General features: G+C 47.5%; 1 protein-coding gene across 9 annotated transcripts in view; it reads right to left on the bottom strand.

Annotated features, from left to right (window-relative positions):
• The window catches only part of PBX3 (PBX homeobox 3), a 165300-nt gene that overhangs the window by 20364 nt on the left and 125448 nt on the right, over window positions 1-19488 (bottom strand). For all 9 annotated transcript variants that reach the window (XM_073314194.1, XM_073314192.1, XM_073314196.1 and 6 more), the window contains 3 exons: window positions 11702-11943; window positions 3022-3212; window positions 340-475 (listed from right to left, as the gene is read on the bottom strand). In XM_073314194.1, coding sequence (XP_073170295.1) covers window positions 340-475; window positions 3022-3212; window positions 11702-11943 — 569 coding nt within the window. The remainder of the gene's footprint in view (window positions 1-339; window positions 476-3021; window positions 3213-11701; window positions 11944-19488) is intronic.

Raw genomic sequence — 19488 nt, 5'->3', positions numbered from 1 at the left:
GGAAGGTGTATCTGGTCAAAACCATGAGTGATCACTGGGGTAGACATGTCTACTTAAACAACGAGGAGTCCAGTGGCACCTTAAAGACTAACGGATTTATTTGGCATCTGAAGAAGTGGATTTTTTTGCCCACAAAAGCTTATGCCCAAATAAATCAGTTAGTCTTTAAGGTGCCACCGGACTCCTTGTTGTTTTTGTGGATACAGACTAACACGGCTACCCCTCTGATACATGTCTACTTAGTGTCGTATTCTCAAATCTTAAGAGGGCTCAGCCCTGCCAGGCAAGGGATGGCGCTGGCAGGTCATGGCAATGCTGACGACATGAGCCTTGTCTTACCTGTGATACTGTGATGCTGCATTTCTTTGCCAGCTCCTCTTTGGCTTCTTCACTGGGGTAGGGATTACTGAGGTGGGAGTAAAAATACTCGTTCAAGATTTCTGTGGCTTGTTTACTGAAGTTACGTCTTTTCCGTCTGAAATAAGGAAAGAAACCCATTGCTGGTACAGATGTTAACAGAAGTCCACAAGAGGCTCTGTTCAGGATAAAACCTCCTTTACTTCCTACCTACATACCAGTCTGTAGGCAACACACTTATCACTCAGCTGAGCACTGTATCTCACTGGCATCTTACAATCCACACACTGGCTCTGCCTCTTGCCCCACTCACATCAAGGGGAGTTTTGCCATTAACTTCCATGGCATCATGATCTGACCCAAGTTATTCTCGGCACCCATGCGCAAAAGTTTATAATCACTGCGGTTACATGTCGATTCTCAGACATTAACTATACTTAAAATGGCCAAGGAAGGCATTCAGCCTTTGCTCAGTATCATGTCACTACGCTGTCTCTGTTTGCAGTACTTCATCCTTAGCTGGGCATGCCTTGTTTGGGGCACTCCAATACCATGGCAATGAGTGCAGTGGGGAAAAATAATAAAACAAAAATCAAAACCTGGCTAGAGACAGACAGATGGGCAGTGCCGAGCCTGCTGGGCAGCACCAGTCTCACATGCAGGAACTAACCTGCTTCTCCAGGAAGTTACAGATCTGAAATTGGATGCTACTGGCCTGTAATTAACTGCTCTTCTCTCACCATTTAACCACAAGAACATTAGGGCCCCTCCATGGGCACGCTGTGAGGAGCAAGGTTCAAAGGGGGCACGGAAGTGCGTGGCTGGTGCCTCTACGCCCCACGGCGCACCATCCAGCAGAGCTCCCTGGCTGGCTTCTGGTGCTCCCTGGCTGGCTTCTGGTGCTCCCCCGGGGAGGGCGGGGGGGCGAGGTGAGCAGGCAGGGGAGCAGTACATTGGACTGGCCTTTTCCCCCTCCATTAGAAGCCCTGTGCTCCCTTCCCAGTGTACGGGTCGAGCTGTGGAACAGAGGAATCCAACCCCCACCATTTGCACGGCTTCAGGCTTTTCCTTCCACCCAGTGCAATGTTTTTTCTCAGCACACTTTTTGGAAAGGACCCATTGAACATTTTCTTCAAAGTACTGTTCCCCTGAGAGCTGCTTGCAGTCTGAATGCCAGTGCCTCGGGCCAGTATGCAGCTCAGTCCCATCTGCGCGGCTCTGTTACTCCCTCCAGCAGGCCCTGGCACAGGCAGACTCTCCCCAGAGCTGTGTTTATCTCATTACTGGGTTTCCGCTCATTTGGCCTTGTTTACCTTCCTTCCTTGTAAAGAAATCACTTTCAAATGTGCATCTGCAAGCTTTACCTGGCTCCAGACATTTCCCCAACTGTTTGTAATTACCCTAATTTGCCACACCTGCCAGTGACCTTCTCATTAGTGAAATTATTTCATTCTTGTTTAGCTCCTAACAGCTTTCAGGTGTAAGGTGCAACGTACTAGCTACAGGGAGGCATTGCTAGGATTCTGCTCAGTACTTTGGGCTCCGAGGGTTTTGCTCAGTTTCCTCTTATATACCATACATCTCAGGGAACCTAATTGCCATAGGTTCCTGTAATCTGCATTAGTGCAGCTCTCCAGGAAGGAATGACACCTGTGGTCACTAATGCAGCCTGCTCTGTGGTTCAAAAGAAATCTAATTGTTTCCATAAACCTCTTGTAATTTCAGACTGTCTGTTTCTGCTGTTGCACCATCGTGTGGAGAAAGCTGGCACTCAAGATCAGCAGGCATTGCATTGCTCAGCTCCTCTGTCCATCCTCACCCTCTCTCAAGTACCCACTGTCCTCCTGCGCCCAGATGTTGTTCCCTGAAGTACTTGGGATGTCTCCATGGAGAGACAGGCAGATGCACCGTCCTACCCCTTGCACATGCTGGGAGTTATCAAGCTCTCCCTTGGATTTCCTCACCGTTACTGAGCAAAGAAAGAGTTCCCCAGGCCTGGGAAAGACCCAGAGAGCTTTAGAAGTGCCCTGTCTGCTGGGAGCAGTGCTGTGCTCCGGAGACCCCACCAGACTGCTACACGCTGGTTCTGACTAACTTTGCTGGTGGAAGTTCAGAGCCTGAGTCTGTCATCCTTTCGCGTAGTAAAGTCCAAAGGACACCCCAGTGGGAGCAAGGTCAGCAGAATCCGGCCCTCTGTAAACATCATCAACCAGGCACCTCTAGTCAATAAGGACACAGACCCTAAGCCGGCTCGGCCTTAGCCTGTGTGCAGAGGTTGTGAGATCATTAACTCCTCAGTTACCAAATTTCAATATTTTGCAAGACACGTTTCTAAAAAAAACACCCACGTTGCGCCATGGCTACCTTCCCCTGGAACTGTTCAGATATCTGCCAGGATGCCCGTCACAGCCCTTACCTGGATCCTGTACAGCTCTGCAATGTGTTCTGGCAGATGAACTGAAATGAAGTATTTAACCCTTACCTAAACATGTTAAGCTTTCTGCAGGGAACCTCCCCTTCCCAAAGCAGCCAAGGAGTGGATGAACAGCACTGAGTGGCCTCCCCAGGGCATGGCCCGGGGTGACTCAACACACATCTGGGAGCACGTCAGCCAACACTGCCCGAATGAAATGAAAGCAGCAGCAAAACTATCCTCTCACATACCTGGCGTCAAGGAACCTCGATCTCAGAATCATTACTGCTTCACAAGTGCTTTGTTTGAGCTGCATCTGGATGGAGCTGAATTTTCGATGGATGATGCCCACCATCCTTTCGATCTCCTTGGGAGAAATGGGACGTGTCCGACTCTGTTCTCGGAGAAGGTTCATCACGTGTGTGGTGAATTCGTTACATGCCTGTGAAGGACAGAGCAGCTCAGAGATGGTTTTGTGCTGTCACACAGGAACATAACCACTGACCTCACTGCTGCGTGAAGCCACCGAGCATTTCCTGTGTCGGGGGCCTACTACACCCCACCCGGTGCTCTGCACTGCGGGCTATGCGGTGGCAGGGAATTGTGAGGAGCCTGCAGTAGCTACTCTCATCCACCTCACAATGGGAGGCAATGCAACCAGGAAAAGAGGCCAGGCAGCCACAGAATGACCTCTCCTAATTTCAGAAACCTAGATACTATGCCACTCCCACCCCCCTTTCTCCACCCATGTGCTCTTAACCATCTATTTCCCTCAGTGTTCTCGGGTTCATCCGGCAGAGACCTCCAGGGTCCTGCACTAGAGCCTGGCCCGTCGTTCCCTTGTCAGGGAGCAGAGCCGTCCTCTGAACAGCAATAATACAATGGATGCATATTTGTGAATGAACGTTTGAGTCTCTTTTCTTTTTACAGTGCCGGGGAGTAAACAAGCTATGATTATGCTATGGCTCTTTTTACATTTAAAGAGAAATCAATCTTAAAGACAGGGTCCGTGTATTTTTCTAGGAGGGGCAGAAGGGCCCTGAAGTAGAAGGGAGTGCTCAGGTTATAGCATATAAATAGCAACAGGCATGAGGATAATAGCTGGGACTCCATTGTTGCAGAGCAGAGTTAATAACTTAAATGTGGGGGAGGACCCCCCCACCCCCATATCTTTGAAGCCCGCCTGATACCAGGACTTCCCTTTTAGGAATGCACTTCACCACTCTCACACAGCAAGTAATTGTTTAACCAGCTGTGGCAGATTATGATATTTAAATCTCTTTGATTTTACCTAGAGCAAACCTTTTAAAAGGCATAATTTCACAGAGGCCATATGCCATACATCTGCAGGGCTCTCTGGGCCCTGGCCTCCACAGTATGGCCTGAACCACTGATGAGAGAAGGTACTGGAAGTTTTGCATTAGCATTCCCTTCTGCCTCCACAGATTAAGTAGGGAGGAGGATAGTGCAAACTAAACTTCTTGGACTGCCTCATCCAGAGACTTTTCCTGAGCTGGATGTTGCTATGAACAAGCAGTGGTGTGCTGGCATGCTGGTTGCTCCGTAAGCAGAGGCTGGGGGCTGTCACAAACTATGCTGATTTATCTGTCTTTCCTCTTGTTCAAAAACAAAACCCAGCACTGTTCTCTGCTTGAGGGAACGAAGTTACAACTACAGAACTAATCTCTTCCTAGGGAACCAGAGTGGAACTCTAGCACATTCCATGTACAAACCCGTCATTGTCCTAACCTGGCCGTAGAAAAACAGGGACCCAGGACTGTGCCAGTTGAGAGCTTCATTTTTTAGGCATGCAAAAAATAAAGGGATGTCTGCTCCTGTGAAAGACTTCACACCAAGGAGGAGGTCTCAGAGGGCTTTAGGCACCTTTGCAGGTGTGCATTTTGATTATACAAGCAAGGCAGATGTAGAAAAGCAAAGCTGAGCTGGAATCACTGCCAAATATGGCCAAAGGATTTCACTCTCGTGTACCCAACATACCGGGCTATGACTATGACACTCAGCACTCACTAAATCAGGCACAGGAAACTGCAAAAGTCTTGCTCAGGCTATCCATGTAACTCCCACTGGAGTCCTAGCTTCGCTTTTATTTGAAAGCTGGGGTTAAGAATCACTTTATGGTTTGTTTCGCATCTAGATTTTCAATGACTAATCTGAATTTCAGGAGCCCACGCAAGGGAAAGAGTTAAAAGTGAAAAGTTTATGCATCTAAAAACTCATAATTTCCTATAACATTTGCTGAATGTCTCACAACTTATTAAGTGAAGCCATCTATGAATGCAAATGCTGATTAGCAATTTGGCAATAGCCCAACATTTGCAGAATTCACATAGCTTTTCTTTAAACCAGTAGTTCATACATGATTAATTAGAACATCTCATTTATGTAGTGTGCACTTTAGCTCATTACTCTAAGTAAAATTCGTTAAGTATTTACATTTAGATAATTAAAATCTGGGTACACCCTTAAGAAAGATGCATACACTTCAGGCAAAGTGATTTTTTTTCTTTACACTACTGAAAGTAAATTACAGGCTAATTTACATCCTTGCTGCACGGCTTTCGAGGCAGCAGTGTGACAAGACTCAGCTCCTTGCCTTGAAGGGGCGCAGGACTCACTCAGTGCACAGTGCAGTGACAGCTCTTGGGCCGGGCTGAATCTCCCTGACGATGGCTTGGCAGCACCATTCCTGAGTCAGGGTCACATTACCGCTCCGTCCAAGTGTGGAGCTCCATTGGCACGGCTGGAGCAAGGGAAGGGGAGCCAGTTATCAGGGAGCTGCATTTTCATTCCCAGCTCCCAGGCTCTAGTGAGGCTTCCTCGGTTTGGAGTTTTATATTTGAGCAAATCTGAGCTTCGTTTTTCATTTGCACATTTTTCCTTCCCTTTGGTTTATTTTTATGGCCTGAAACAATGAAATAGCAGGGTCCACAGTGGTTTGCCAGCTCCCTTCCTCTGGCCACCGGGGCCAGACCTGTACCTCAGCTGGGAGTGGCAATGGATCCTCCTGCTGCCGGGGAGAAGGGGACTGGGAAGTGCTCCTCTCCTCTCTCTGGGTCACTGGCAGTTGTTCCCCTTGTGAACTGGGCTGGAGACATCCCAGGGGAATGAAATATTTCCACTCATCAGGAGGGAAGATGGACAAGGACATGTTTCCTCCCGCTGCACAGGCCAGGCCGCGAGCCTCCTCTCTCCATTGGGGCAGGACAGGGAGACAGTAGCAGCCGGCAAGGCTGCCAAGCACGTCTGGTCTGATTCTAGTGGAGGAGTTGATCCTGAAACCCCTGTTTAACCACACACACAAAGTATCGCTGGTGGCCAAACCTGGCAAGCCAGGGCTCCGCCCACAAGTAGGTGGCACAATCAAACAGGGGACACGTGGCCTTGGTAGCTTTGATATTTCCAGCCTGAAACAAACCGCAGACCCCAGTTCTCACTGTTCTCAGTCCTTCTCCTCCAGCTCTGCCATGAGTCCCTGCTATGACATGGCACATGGTCACTACCTGGGAGTACAGGCATGTGCCTGGCCCTGCTTAGGTCTATTGGTTTTGCTAATGAAAATTAAGGCTTCTTGGAAACTGGACTGGAAATTTAGTTCTGCGCCAGGCGACGCGGGCTCATATTTTGTAAACTTGGGCACCTGCACATGTCTGACTCAGGCGTGGTGTTCACTTCCTGCCAGCATCACCCTGGGCAGAACTGATCATGCAAAGCCACTAAGTCCTGATCCTAACAGTCCCACCATAAAACCCACTTCTAAGGGCCCAATCCTGCAAACATTTAGAGCTGGATCCCAGGGAATCTTTACAACTGACATCCCTGGCCTCTGGATTTGAGCCCTTACTGCCACATGTAGCATCTCCAGCAATGAGCAGACTCAGCCTTCACTGGCGCTCCTCAGGGGAATGAGCATCCACCTCTGGGTGAGAGTCTGGAAGGGTCGGTTCTGCCTTTGCATTTCACCGGTTGGTTCCCCAGCAGGAGTAACAGTACAGATGTTTCAGAAAAAACATTTTTACCCGTCTGTTATTCAAGATGCTTTCGTTCATCGGGTAAATCACACACGTTGATAAGTAACGTATGTACCGAAATGCAGCATCTCTTTTCCTGAGACAAGAGGGGGGCTCTGGTTTCCCTGAAAAATACTTGGCACTGAGACAATGTCATGGGCACAATACTCGCCACCTAATTGCATCATTATTCACAGGATTTGGTGTGTTTTTTCCAAAGCCTTGTATCAACGGAAATGGTTGCAGTGAAAATATTTACAGGCATTTTTCCCCCATAAAAATACTTCTGCCCCAAAATGGTGTTAAGCTGCCCTCCAGAAGGGTCAGATAATTCACCCTCTTCACCACATCTGGACATCTCAGAATGAGGCTGCTAAGGGGCAGCAGGCAGTGAGATCAGAACACACACAAACGTTCTGTTTAAAAGCTGCAGTGAACGTCCTGCTTTCAGGAGACGAGACCCGTCCCGTGCTGGGGAAGGGCTCGCTGCTTTGGAGCTACAGGGAGGGCCTGATTCCAATTTCCCTGTCACTAGCGTGCACCAATTAACCGCTGGGGAGTTACTCCAGCATCCCAGGATGGAAATAAGATCAGACGAATGTGCCACATGGTGTTCTCTCACATTTAGCTACAACATCCAAGCTACTTGAGCGCCTTCTTGCTACTATTTTTCAGGCCTCTTGGTGCCCTGAACATTACTAATAAGGTCAGATTGTAAGGGCTGTCCTCGTTAACCTGCTCAGAAACCCTACAGAAGCAGAGAATGCATCAGCATGCCTTAATGCTTAACCAAGAGTTCTTGGATGTGCGCAAGGACAAGAGAGAGACCGGCTTAGTTCAGCAGCTGGACAGCCATTCCCCAAACAATATTCTGCACCCAGGCAAGTTCTCACCACACTCAGTGGCACTTGTCTGGAGCCCAGGCTTCACCCTGATTTGGGGTGAATTCAGAAGGCATCTGTGATCTCGGAAAGCAGGTTCCCAGCTGCTCGGGGAGGCTTGGGACCCTTACAATACTTTTGCCTACAGCAAAAATGTATTTCAGTGTAATTATAGAAGATAGCTTTCAATATGTCATCTCTATTATAGTGGCTGTAAATTATGGAGAGAATTGCCTGCATTCAGCCACTTCTCCTGCCACAAGGCAAGCAGGGGCTGCTCCTGGCGTGACACACTTTCCTTTTTTTTTTTTTTTCTTCTTTTTAAAGTGCATTCCCCTAACTGGCAACAAATGTCAGAATCAAACTCTGCACCCAGGAGCAGAGACCAAGGTGCCGGTTGTGCAGACATTTCCCAGACCGAGACTCCCCGGACGGTTCACAGGCAATGAGACATGGCGACACGGACTGAGCTGTTTATGGAGCAGGCCTGCTCATTCCTCGTGCCTGAATCACGCAGTGGGAGCTGTGTGCGGGAGTGGTTCTGCTTCCCCTTTATCTGTAGGGCAGTAAGAACCTTTCAGAAACTTGCAGCCAGTGGGGACAAGGAAGCAGTCCTGGGTGCCTCTCGGATGTGGAGACCAGCCCCGTTCCAAAGGCAATCAGGTAGCAGACAGGTTGTTGCCAGGTTTGGGAAATTATTATATTTCTGGAGAGCAGACATTGCTGGAGTCAGGCTCAATGGGGGAAAAGATACAAGTTTCCGAACAGCTCTGCCTCTCTCTCCTAGCAGCACCCGTGCAGCCATGGGATTCATTTCAGCCCCAAATCCAGCTCCAGCCTCTCCCCCTGGGATTTTATAAGGGGCTTTCATTCACTGCTGGGGTGGCTGTTTGTTAATTTGATGAGCATTGCTACCTATGCAGAATAAAGGGATGTATTCGTCCGAGCGTCGCTGCCCAGCACAGTGTGGGGAAGGGTTTGGGGACTTGCACAGGTTGTTTCTTTATGGAGAAAAAGGACCTTTGAGCAAAGTCACTGTCAGTCGCTCACTGAATCCTCCGCCACTGTAACGATATAGTGAAGCATTGCTGGCCACAGACAGGACTAATGGCCAGTGTGTGAACAGCCCTGGCCTTGAGCCACAGCAACAAAGGTTCTGTCCACATTTCCAGCAGAATGCGGCCTCCACTGCGCCGGCTGGGGAAAGCATCCAACCCACCTCCCAAAATGCCTCCTCAGCTGTCCACATGACACAACTCCCTCCGCACCACCCAGCTTCCTCTCTGCTCCCCGACATATGCTGCTGATCCGAGACCTCCGGGAGCCTCTCAGAGGGGGTCTGGCTGCATCTTAGATGCCAGAGCTTGTGAGATTTGAATGATCTCAACTCAGCCGCAATCGGTGTCAAGCCAAGAGGCTTCCAGACATACTGGGCCTTTCAGCAACTGTTTGGTTGTAAGAGCTGCGGCCTCACGGAGAGACCCAGGGAAGGGAAAGGGGCCGATGGGCAGGCTGAGGGACTATTAGAAGGCTGGGAAAGAGGGACTCTGGGTTATTGCTGCCCCTGCAGATGTACCGATTGGCGGCGGGGAGGCAGGAATCTGTTAGAGACAAAGAAACCCAGAATGTTGAATAGGAGTGTGTGCAGCTCTGGAGCAAGAACCGGCAAGGAGCAAGGTCGTCTGGTCACAGTGCTCAGGGCAGCAGGCAGTGCGCACACAGAGCAGCAGGACCAGCTGTGCTGTCTGCCCATTGCCTGCTGCTCCTACCTGAAGGTCCCACCACTGTCCAACATGGCAGATCATGGCATTTCAGCCAGTTGGCATGGAAGTCAGCCACAGACACTGCCAGACGGTGGCCCTTACTGTCAATACCTTTCAGGGAGACTCCATTAACCTCTTCCATGTTTTCTTATTAGTTAATGACCTTCATAAAACAGGAAATTAAACTATCCCAAGAGCCTCTGTGGGAGTAAAATGCAAGGTCTGAACATCCTAAAACCAAGGACCCCAGCTTGGAGACCAAGCAAGCTCCCCTCCCATGGTTAAACCCCAGCAGAGCAGACTGGGGGAACTTGCCAAGCCACAGCAGAGCAGCTAAGAACGGTCACATTGGGTGAGACCAAAGGTCCATTGAGCTCAATATCCTGTCTTCTGACAGTGGCCAGTGCCAGGTGCCCCAGAGGGAATGAACAGAACAGGAATCATCTAGTGATCCGTTCCCTGTCGCCCGTTTCCAGCTTCTGGCAAAAGAACAGAGCCTGAGCCGCGCTGTGATTTCCTTTGCTGTTGTGCTTTCAAGTGGGATTTTTACTGCCGTCTTACGGTCTTGGTTGTGGTTTCCTTTTGTTGAGACGAACGCTTCACAGTCGTGTGCTGGGTGAGCCCAGAATTTCCCCACCTTCCGCTCAGGAAACCACCAGCTGATTAGGTTTGTTGAGCTCATTAGGTTCAGGGTTTATAAGCTTTACTAGGACCTCTCTGGGAGGAAAAAATGAAGCCATTATGGCTGAGGCTGGCAACAGCCAGGGGTCTCACACCCTTTGCTTCTCCTTCCCTCTTCTTCCAGCTCCTGAGATGCAAAGTTGTACAGTAAAGAAATACAAAGGAGAATAACTCTCCCTGATGGCTCTGCAGGCTATTATCAGGGCACAGCTCCTGCCATGCTGGATTCACAGGGGCAGGGAAGCCATACTGCTCTGCACAAGAGCAGAATGTAGTTTTTTAAAGGTTCCCCCAGTGTCCATGAAACCCACAAGAGCAGCATGTCATTAGCTCCCAGAGAACAACCCGCAGCCCTGAATATCTGCAGAGTATTACTGAAATCATGTAAAAATACTGAGAGTAAATGTCAACCTTAAAAGGTTTCACCATCAACTTAATTTGCATATTTCTTCTTATTATGAATAATAAATTATCATCTTAAATGTATATAGTGTATTTCATCCTGAATAATCCTGAAGTGCTTTATATCATTGACATCGCCATAGTTTACAGAGAGAAAGATCTAGATCACCAAACCCTCTGAAACTTCAGGCAGAATTTAGGGAGGCAGCATATATTTGCCCAGGACACTCAAGCTAATGCTCTAAATCTTGCAAACAATGCCATGGGATCTCCAGTACCCACAAGTGGTCAGGACCTCTAGAAGACGCTGCCTCCAGCAGCACTGGCCGCCTAGCACCGTACTAAAGTCTTGGATTCACTGCCAGCTCAGAGGAAGATCGATACCTATTAACTCCCCAACACCATCTCCTGTTTCTCAGCCACCTCTCAGCCAAGTACTAGCCTAGGCCTGACCTTACTTAGCGTGTGAGATCTGATAACCGCTCCAAGTGCTATGGCTCCCAGCCATCATGTGCATTTTGGCTCACCGAAGCATTGATTTTACTAGGGTTCATTACAGGCTTACAGAGTGGCACTATTTAACATTCCCCCTTGTCCTAAGGGTACGTCTAAACGGGGACAAAAGCCCTGTGGCATAGCTGCAGCTGGCCCAGGTCAGTTGACTCAGGCTCACAGGGCTCAGGCTTAGGAGCTAAAAATTACTGTGCAGAGTTTTGGGCTCAGACTGGACTCGGAGATCTGGGACCCTCCCCCCACGCAGGGTCCTAGCTTGCTCCAGCCGGAGCCTGAGTCAGCTGACCCAGGCCTGCTGCAGGTTTGTTATCCCTGTGTAGACACACCCTCAGAGTCCTCTAACCGGACAGTTTCTAGAATTGGGGGGGACTACTGGTTCGGGCTGTTTTCGGTGTGTACACAGAAAGCTCACTCCCAACTAACAGTGGGGAAGAACAGATAAGAACCAGGCATGCCAGCCAGCCTGGTCATTGCCACCGAGCTCCGCCCACAACATCAGCCCTTTCATTGACTGCCCAGCTCTTTAAACAGAGAGGAAGAGAGAGAGAGAGAGAGAGAGAGAGATGTAATTTTTAAGCCCTACAGAGAAACAGGAACCGGTTAGCAGAGGTGCAGAGACAAGTGGCAGCAGGTACACATAGGGCTGCGAGAGTGATGTCTGACCTGTTCATATTTCTCCAACTCTGTGTGATAGATTTGTCTGATCTGGGTCAATTTGGCTCTGTAATCTGAGTGTTCGATAGAGTTATCTGAGGACCCTCCAGAGGCTGCTGCGGCTGCGGCTGCGGCTGCCGATCCCCCACCTTTCTCAGGACCTGAAACCCCTTCTGCCAGAAGCATATTGTCCAGTCTCATTAGTTGGGGATCGGGAGGGTCTTCCTCCTGGGCTCCTCGGATGCTCAAACCTTTGGGTAAAAAAGAGAGAGACAGACAGAGAAACCACAGTGAGTATTTCCCATTCCCTGGCAAGCTCCTGCCTGCAGCCAGCCCCACTCCTGGGGGCGAGCTGGACCTGTCATTGTAATACTTTACAAAACCATTCTCTGCTGGGAGAGACATTGACCCCCCCACCCCAGGCGTGAGGGTCGATAACGGCTCTGTCCCCATCACCATGATGGCCTAAGAGGTCCAAGCCTCCCCCACCCCTATGGAAAAGTCGTATAGAATTTAGCAGAGATAAAACCAATAAGGCTCTATAGAAATTACTCTGAAAACCCACTGAATTTAACAGAGGATGAGAGACTTGTCACAGAACTTTTCAAATACCCCATAGATTTTTTTAACTCTTTATTTTAAATATGACAGGAATATACTCATACATGATGTTTTCCTTTATTTTTCAGTAACATACCTAAATCTAAGCACTACTTATTTAGTAATATCACACGGATAGAAAACCATATGGGAGGAGTAAGTTTGTGGTATTTATTTGTCTGAGGTTCGTGGTGTTCTTGCAGAGACTTGCTTGGCAGAAATCTATCCCTGCTACAGAATTCGAAGGGTTAACTTGAAGTGTCTGCAGAAGGGGTTGCATTCTCGTCCGAACTTTCCCACAAGAGTAAATCGGTGCCCTACCTCCCACTGGTGTCAACCAAATATACCTAAGAGGGAGCCATCCTCCAAAGGTGAGCAAGCTCCTGGAATGCACCCAACACCCTCGTGGAAGGTTTATGCATTACACGGGCAGTGGCGGGGATAGGAGCAAGGGCCAGGTAACAGAAGTGCCTCTTCGTGGAAAGCTGAGGTTGATGGGACTCCAGCACGCCCTCCTGCACACAGATCTGCTGTGTTCCCATGCAGAACACTGTACCACTCTGGAGCTCACATGCAGATTTAAACACTAAATATAAAGAGGAAAGAATTATGCCTTCCCTTACCACCCAGGCATTTAACTGCAGCCAGGGTGCTGGGGTGCTACACATGTGTTTGAAAGTGCCGGCATTGTTACAGTAGGTTGGTGGAAACAACACTTTAGACCTAATTTCTCTTTCAAAAGGAGACTGTCCAAAGTGGTGCTCGGTCAGCAATCTCACCTGAGCGCTGCAGACCAAGGCTGACAATTTGTAGGTTCAATCAGGGCCTGCAGGCCCTCTGCCAAGATGTTATCAACAATACTGAAAACAAAGTTTAGAAATAATTACACTAGTGTAAAAATCACTAGAGTCACTGCTTCTCGAACCAGCACTTCCACTGAAGATGTAACACAGCCAGTGATCTCCCGGCCCAATTAACCTCTTTACATCGGTTTAAAACCTGGTGTTCACACAGTAGCTAGACAGGATCCCAGTGGGAAGGAAGTTGGCACCTCGCATGTTTGCATTCTGATTCTGCCGCCTGCGCCTGTTCTCAGTTACACCCAGCGGTGCACGCTCTGCGTAGAGCGCAGCGTACATGACAGTAACAGCCCGAAGCTGCCAAGCGTTCCCTGAGCACCAGCAACGCTGTTTCCTATTCTAGCCTCAATGCATGCCACCCTCTTTTAGAAACAGATTTGATTCCTTGATGTTCTGAACTCCACACATTGCATGACACGACCCCTCATTGGCCAACCTTCCAGGCACAAGAAGACACAGCTCTAATTTCACTCTAAGACACACGTTTTAAACCTGTCACCTTCATTTAAAAATATAATTCCATATAATTTAATTGGGATAATAAAAATGTCTCGTTGTCATTTTAAATTATTTCTGTTGCCTGTTCGGAGGTTGAACAAGGTTTGAAAATATAATGTATTATCATCATCCGCTCATTGACTGAGCACAAAAGTTAGCACCAAGAACTGTGTGGGTCAAAGAACACTGAAACAGCAGTCCAGACAGCTTTGCCTCTTTATTCTGGAGTTCACGGACATCAAAGTTACCAGTTCAGCCTCGCTCAAGCCAATACACCTGCTTAGCTCATGAAAGTTTCTTAGAATTAAGATTTGGCAGGCTTTGTATGTGTGTGTGTGTGTGTCAGCAAAAGAAAGTGCAAGCAGTCAAAGAGACTAGAGGAAAGAAGAATAGAGAGAAACTAATTTTCCTTGGATATTTTCTTTCTGATTCGTACAAAGAATTTTTTCCCTACTGAGGTGACTGTCCTTTCTGTTGTCTTTTTCCTCTTCCCCTTCCAGCCTGGCTTTTAATGTTTTTGAACAGCATTCTGGTTTTCTAACCCTCTCCCATTTACATTTTCAATTGTTTCCTTCTAACTATCCATTTCTATTGTTATTTCTTTGTTCTTTGTCTCCTGTCAGTTTCTTTTCCTGTACTTTCCCCCAGCGGCTGTTGAGTCTTATGGCCTATGATGGTCTTTATTCACCGTCAGAGATTTCAGTAGTGGTTTCACTCATCTCCCCTGACAGTTACACACACAGGACCAAATTATCCACTCAGGTAAATGGGCCCCACTCCTCTGGCTTTCTGGTCCTTGTACTTTGGCGTATGGGCCAAAGAGTAAAAATTGCTGCACAAAATGGGTGTGTGTTTCTAGACTGAGACTAACACAATTACTGAGCTTCCCGGTATCAACATGCCTAAGAGGAGACAATGCTCCCTGGTTTTAAATAAATACAAAAGGAGACAGCTGGAAGGAGGGTTAAAGGAGTCAATGGAAGAAAGAGAGGCCCCCCAGCACAAGAGGAAGGAATACAGCAGCAGACGCTGAAAATGACCAAGCTGCCAGAGTCTGCAGCTCACAGTCCTAATATACTGTTATAACGCAGGTAACACTGGGAGTGGCAAATTGTTTTCCTCCTAGTGGGAAGTAATATGACTAATTCCAAAGCAGAGATACATCCAGCCCAGAGAGTGGATGTCTTACAACGCACAAAGAAATGGGAGCGAAAGGGAGGTAACATACCACGATCTAGCATTTATTTTGCAACTGACTGAGTTCCATCGTTCATGTGAATGGCAAAGCCATGAGTTAATTAACTAACTCCTACAAGAGTTAACCTTGTGTGTGGGGATAAATGTGTTAATCCTCCCTAGTTACTTTATGAATTATATGCCTCAAATCAACACATAATAAATAGGAGATTGTTTTCCTTTAAGGGGAAAAAGTAGGGAAATCTTTGTATTCTGTGTAACCACACTGTTTAGGAACACTGGAGTTACAAACCATCCAATCAGTCCCCTGTCACATATGTAAGAGAATCTGATAAGAAAGATCCAGAACACTTCCTGGATTCTTTAGTGGGGAGAAAACACTTCTCTTTATCCACAGGGCATACCTTTGTTCCCACCTAGCATCTGCCTTTATAAATTACTCTCCATTTGCATCCAGTGATAATATATGTATTTTCTGACATATAAGCTCAGACTCTGGGGCTATTGTTTCCCTTTTTTATTCCTCAGTATATCAAACTATGAGTTTATTACTGTTTAGCTCACTGACCTTTCAATGCATGGTGGAATTAAGGTACAGAGCAGACTAGAAAGAACACAGTAATACATCACTTCCAGAACAACTACAGATGTACTAATGGCACAGGAAGTGTGAGGTCTCAGCCAGACAGAAATAACCTAGCCGTGCACTGAACAAAAGGCGAATACTTTCACCTTAATATGGGATCTAGAACGGTGCATTTTTAAAGCACTCTGCAGGTCCCCTTTATATAAAATCACAGAACTGTCGAGCTCGAAGGGAACTCAAGTCCCCAAGTAAACCTAGACCATCCCCAACAGGTGTTTGTCCAGCCTGGTCTTAAAAACCTCCAATGACGGGGATTCCACAACCTCCTTTGGAAGCCGGTTCCAGAGCTGAACTCCCCCTAGAGTTAGAGAGTTTTTCCTAATAGTGAACCTCTCTCTCCCTTGCTCTTTGTCCTACCCTCAGTGGACATGAAGAGCACCAAACACATTAAGAGCTATTTGAGAGAGGATGAAGACTGTTATCAGCCCCCTCCCGTCTTCTTTTCTCAAGACTAAACATGCCCAGTTTTTAACGTTTCTTCATAGGTCAGATTGTCTAAACCCTCCATCATTTTGGTTGCTCTCCTCTGGACTCCCTCCAGTTTGTCCACATCTGTCCTAACGTGTGGTGCCCAGAAGTGCACACGCCAGCAGAGGCCTCAGCAGGTCCAAGTAGAGTAGGACAATGACCTCCCGTGTCTAACGCTCCTGTTATGTAATATGCTCAGTAATATCTTCTTATGCACACATGGGTCTGTATAAAGTTTAAAAATCTGGTATCCTTGGTGACATTAGAGCATTATAAGGTTAACAAAAAGCATGTTTGCTACTGATTTTAATCTGCTTATAACCACAACATTCATTTCTGTATCTCCACCATTTTAGACAAATCACATAAACAGACACTAAAATGTTGTTTAACAATGAACTTGGCTTTGTTATAAGACCACAGTTTTAGCCTATCTTTCAGGAAATCCTAATTAGCTGTCTTTCTACATGCTGTGCACCTGCCCCCACAGATAATAGACGAGAGCATCTGCATAGACTGCTGCATTCAGAGGCCAATAAATAAATTGCAGGTCAAAATTATTACAAAGCTTTCTTCGAATAAACCCATCTTCTTCACAATAGAAAGCTGCAGATATGAAAAGTACCTAAAGCCCACTCAAATGGTATGATTACAGGGGCCGTTTGAGTTTAATAATCTGACTCTAATTCAGGCATTTTCAACAGCTCATTAAGGGTTCATTAATATATGGGCAAGCTTTTGAATTATAAATAAGCAGATTAGAAACCTGCAGTGTCTGAATTGTACAGTACTACCCTGACTAACTGAATAATATTGCCAACACAATGAAGGCTTGACCCTTGGGACTGGCCTTCACCTCATGATTCCTCCATCTTCTTTATTTATTCATTCCCTCGTTCCGTGGGGGAAGAAGCGTCTCTCCTGAAGTTCTAGGTGCTTTGATGGATATTTACCAATACACAATCTGAATGCAACAACCAGTTGCTCTGGAGTGACCCCAGCCCATACACTGCCACTCAACTCTCCTTCTGTCCTATTCCGCTCTCAGACAGCCTGAGCCAACGCACAGTGAAGTCAATGGAAAGATTCCCACTGACTTCCATAGGCCCATATAGTGCTTTTCATCCTGATCTCCAGTGCTTTACACAGGAAAGTTGTGGTTACCCTCATTTTACACACAGAAAGGGGAGATGACAACCATCCAGCAGAGCCAGACATAGAACACAGGTCTCCTACGCCTAGCTCCTGTATCTAACACCTACGCATCTCAGGCTCAATGCTGGGAACCCCATAATCGCATGCTTAATTCTAAGCATGTGCTGAAGTCCCATTGAGCCAAGACAGAAAAGGAGACTGTATGTAACTAGCATCACTCTGGAGCTAACATCTGTCTCTGTCTTGCACTGATGTGCCAGGATCTGTGTTAAGATCAGTGTTAAGCTTCCCCTTTTCCTTAATATTAGAGCTAGTTGAAAATTAACATCAAAGCTGTTTTTTCATGAAAAAAATTGTTTAGTTGAAACCCCATTTTTCCACCAAAAGTGTCTGGTTTCCACCAAAAAATTTAATTTTTCATCAAAAAAACTGAACAACCAAAAAAGAAAATGTTCGATTTGGTTATGCTGCCGCAGTGCATCATGGGAGATGGAGTCTGACTAGAGAGTCCAGCCTACAGAAGGGGAGCATGAGGCACTGAACTACAACTCCCAAGAAGCATCACAGCAGAATTTCTGCCACGGTCAGCTGGTGGCCTGGCATGGAAAAGATGTGGTTTAACCTTTAAAGGGACTTGAGATTCTTAATCCTACTCACTACTCCAAACATGTCCCCTCAACAAAGGAGAAATAGCATCCAAAGCAAGCACCAAGACTTCAGTTTCCTTAGGGTAGAGCATGAAATCGCTCCAAAGCATCCAGCTGATAATGCCATCCAGGGCGCAGAATAAATGTGCAGCGTCCATGGAGCAAAACAGAGCTCTGAGCCATCAGCATGCGAACACCACTCTACCTGTGCTTGGAACCCAGCTCACAGACCTCTCCTCTCTGACACGATACAAATGAGAGACGATTGATTTTTGAAGGATGCCATATTTATAGCCACTATCACCAACTGATTCTTAACTTATCGACAAACAAGGTGGGAGTGAGGTAATATTTTTTATTGGACCACCGTCTGTTGGTGAGAGAGGCAAACTTTCGAGCCACACAGAGCTCTTCTTCAGGTCTGGGAAAGACCTGTTCCATTTTGCATTTAGCTTTGACGCTCGGAGTACCTTTCCCAGACCCAAAGAAGAGCTCTGTGTAAGCGCCAAAGCTTGTCTCTCTCATGAAGAGAAGTTGGTCCAGTAAAAGACACTGTCTCTCCCAGTAGCCTGGGACTGACATGGCTACAACTGTACTGCACACATCCTAATTTATAGAACATTTGTAGCAACACCTCTCAATCCCCAAAGAAACAGCCCGCCATTACCCCTATGAAAAGCTCAGCTATGCAGTCAATTGACCCTTGTATTATAACCTGTGAGAGATCCTTCCTGACCATGGCGCTCTCAGCCTGAACCCCAAAGCAAGGTTCACACGCAGACTGGAACCTACCCACAATAGCACTGTGCTGTCCCATTTGTATTGCAGTAGTGATCAGGCACCCAATGTGCAGGGCACTGCAGAGACAGGCAAGGTCCCTGCTCTAAGGAATTTACAAGCTGAAGAGACAAAACCATCCGAGAGGAGAAGGCAAAGCAATCCAAGTGGTGATGGGCACCTGGGCCATCAATTCACAGCTTCTTGGCAAGGGGCAGGCCTCGCCAGAACAGTCCAACTGAAAGCACAGGCCCAGGCTCGGTCCCTCTGTCTCGTCTTGTCCTTCTGTGGCACAGAAGAAGGGCTGCCAACCCTCCAGACTTGTCCTGGAGTCTCCAGGAATTAAAGATGAATGTTTACTTCAAGATTGTGCCATGTGATGAAACCTCCAGGAATATGTTCAATCAAATTGGCAACACTAGTCTAGGCTCACCATAGGATGTTACATATTCTGTGTCCTGCACCACCCCAGCCCCAACGCTGATGGAGGTTATTCCAAAACTGTTCATTATGGGGTCTCCTGAGCCTCTCTCAAAAGCAGCTGGCCACAGTCAGACCCAGGCTAATGCCCTAGATGAACCCTGCATTGTAACAAAACGCACTCGGGACAGGGTGTCTGCCCTCACTCTCCTTCCTTGATTTTGTTGGACCCATGGCACTTTGTGTGGTAGCTAAGAGATGTGTGTTGGATCGTAGAGAACGCCACCCGACACCTCCCATCACTGATAAATCCTCTAGTGCATTTCTGCAATGAGTTTCTCACCATGAGACGATACTAAGGAGATCTGATGGGAGGGGCAGGGGAGATTAAAACGAGGTTTATTATGAACTGGGGATAAAATTCCTAAAGTGGGGAGCTGCATCCTGACCGGACAGCCGGTCAGGGTGGGCCGTCATGTAGGCTACTCTGAAACCTGGAGCTGTGGCAGTACCCATCTCAGCCGGCTG

This window comes from Lepidochelys kempii, chromosome 16, assembly GCF_965140265.1.
Source record: "Lepidochelys kempii isolate rLepKem1 chromosome 16, rLepKem1.hap2, whole genome shotgun sequence".
NCBI lineage: Eukaryota > Metazoa > Chordata > Testudines > Cheloniidae > Lepidochelys > Lepidochelys kempii.
Note: the sequence above shows the minus strand (reverse complement) of the source record. Positions and strands in the feature narration are given on the sequence as shown.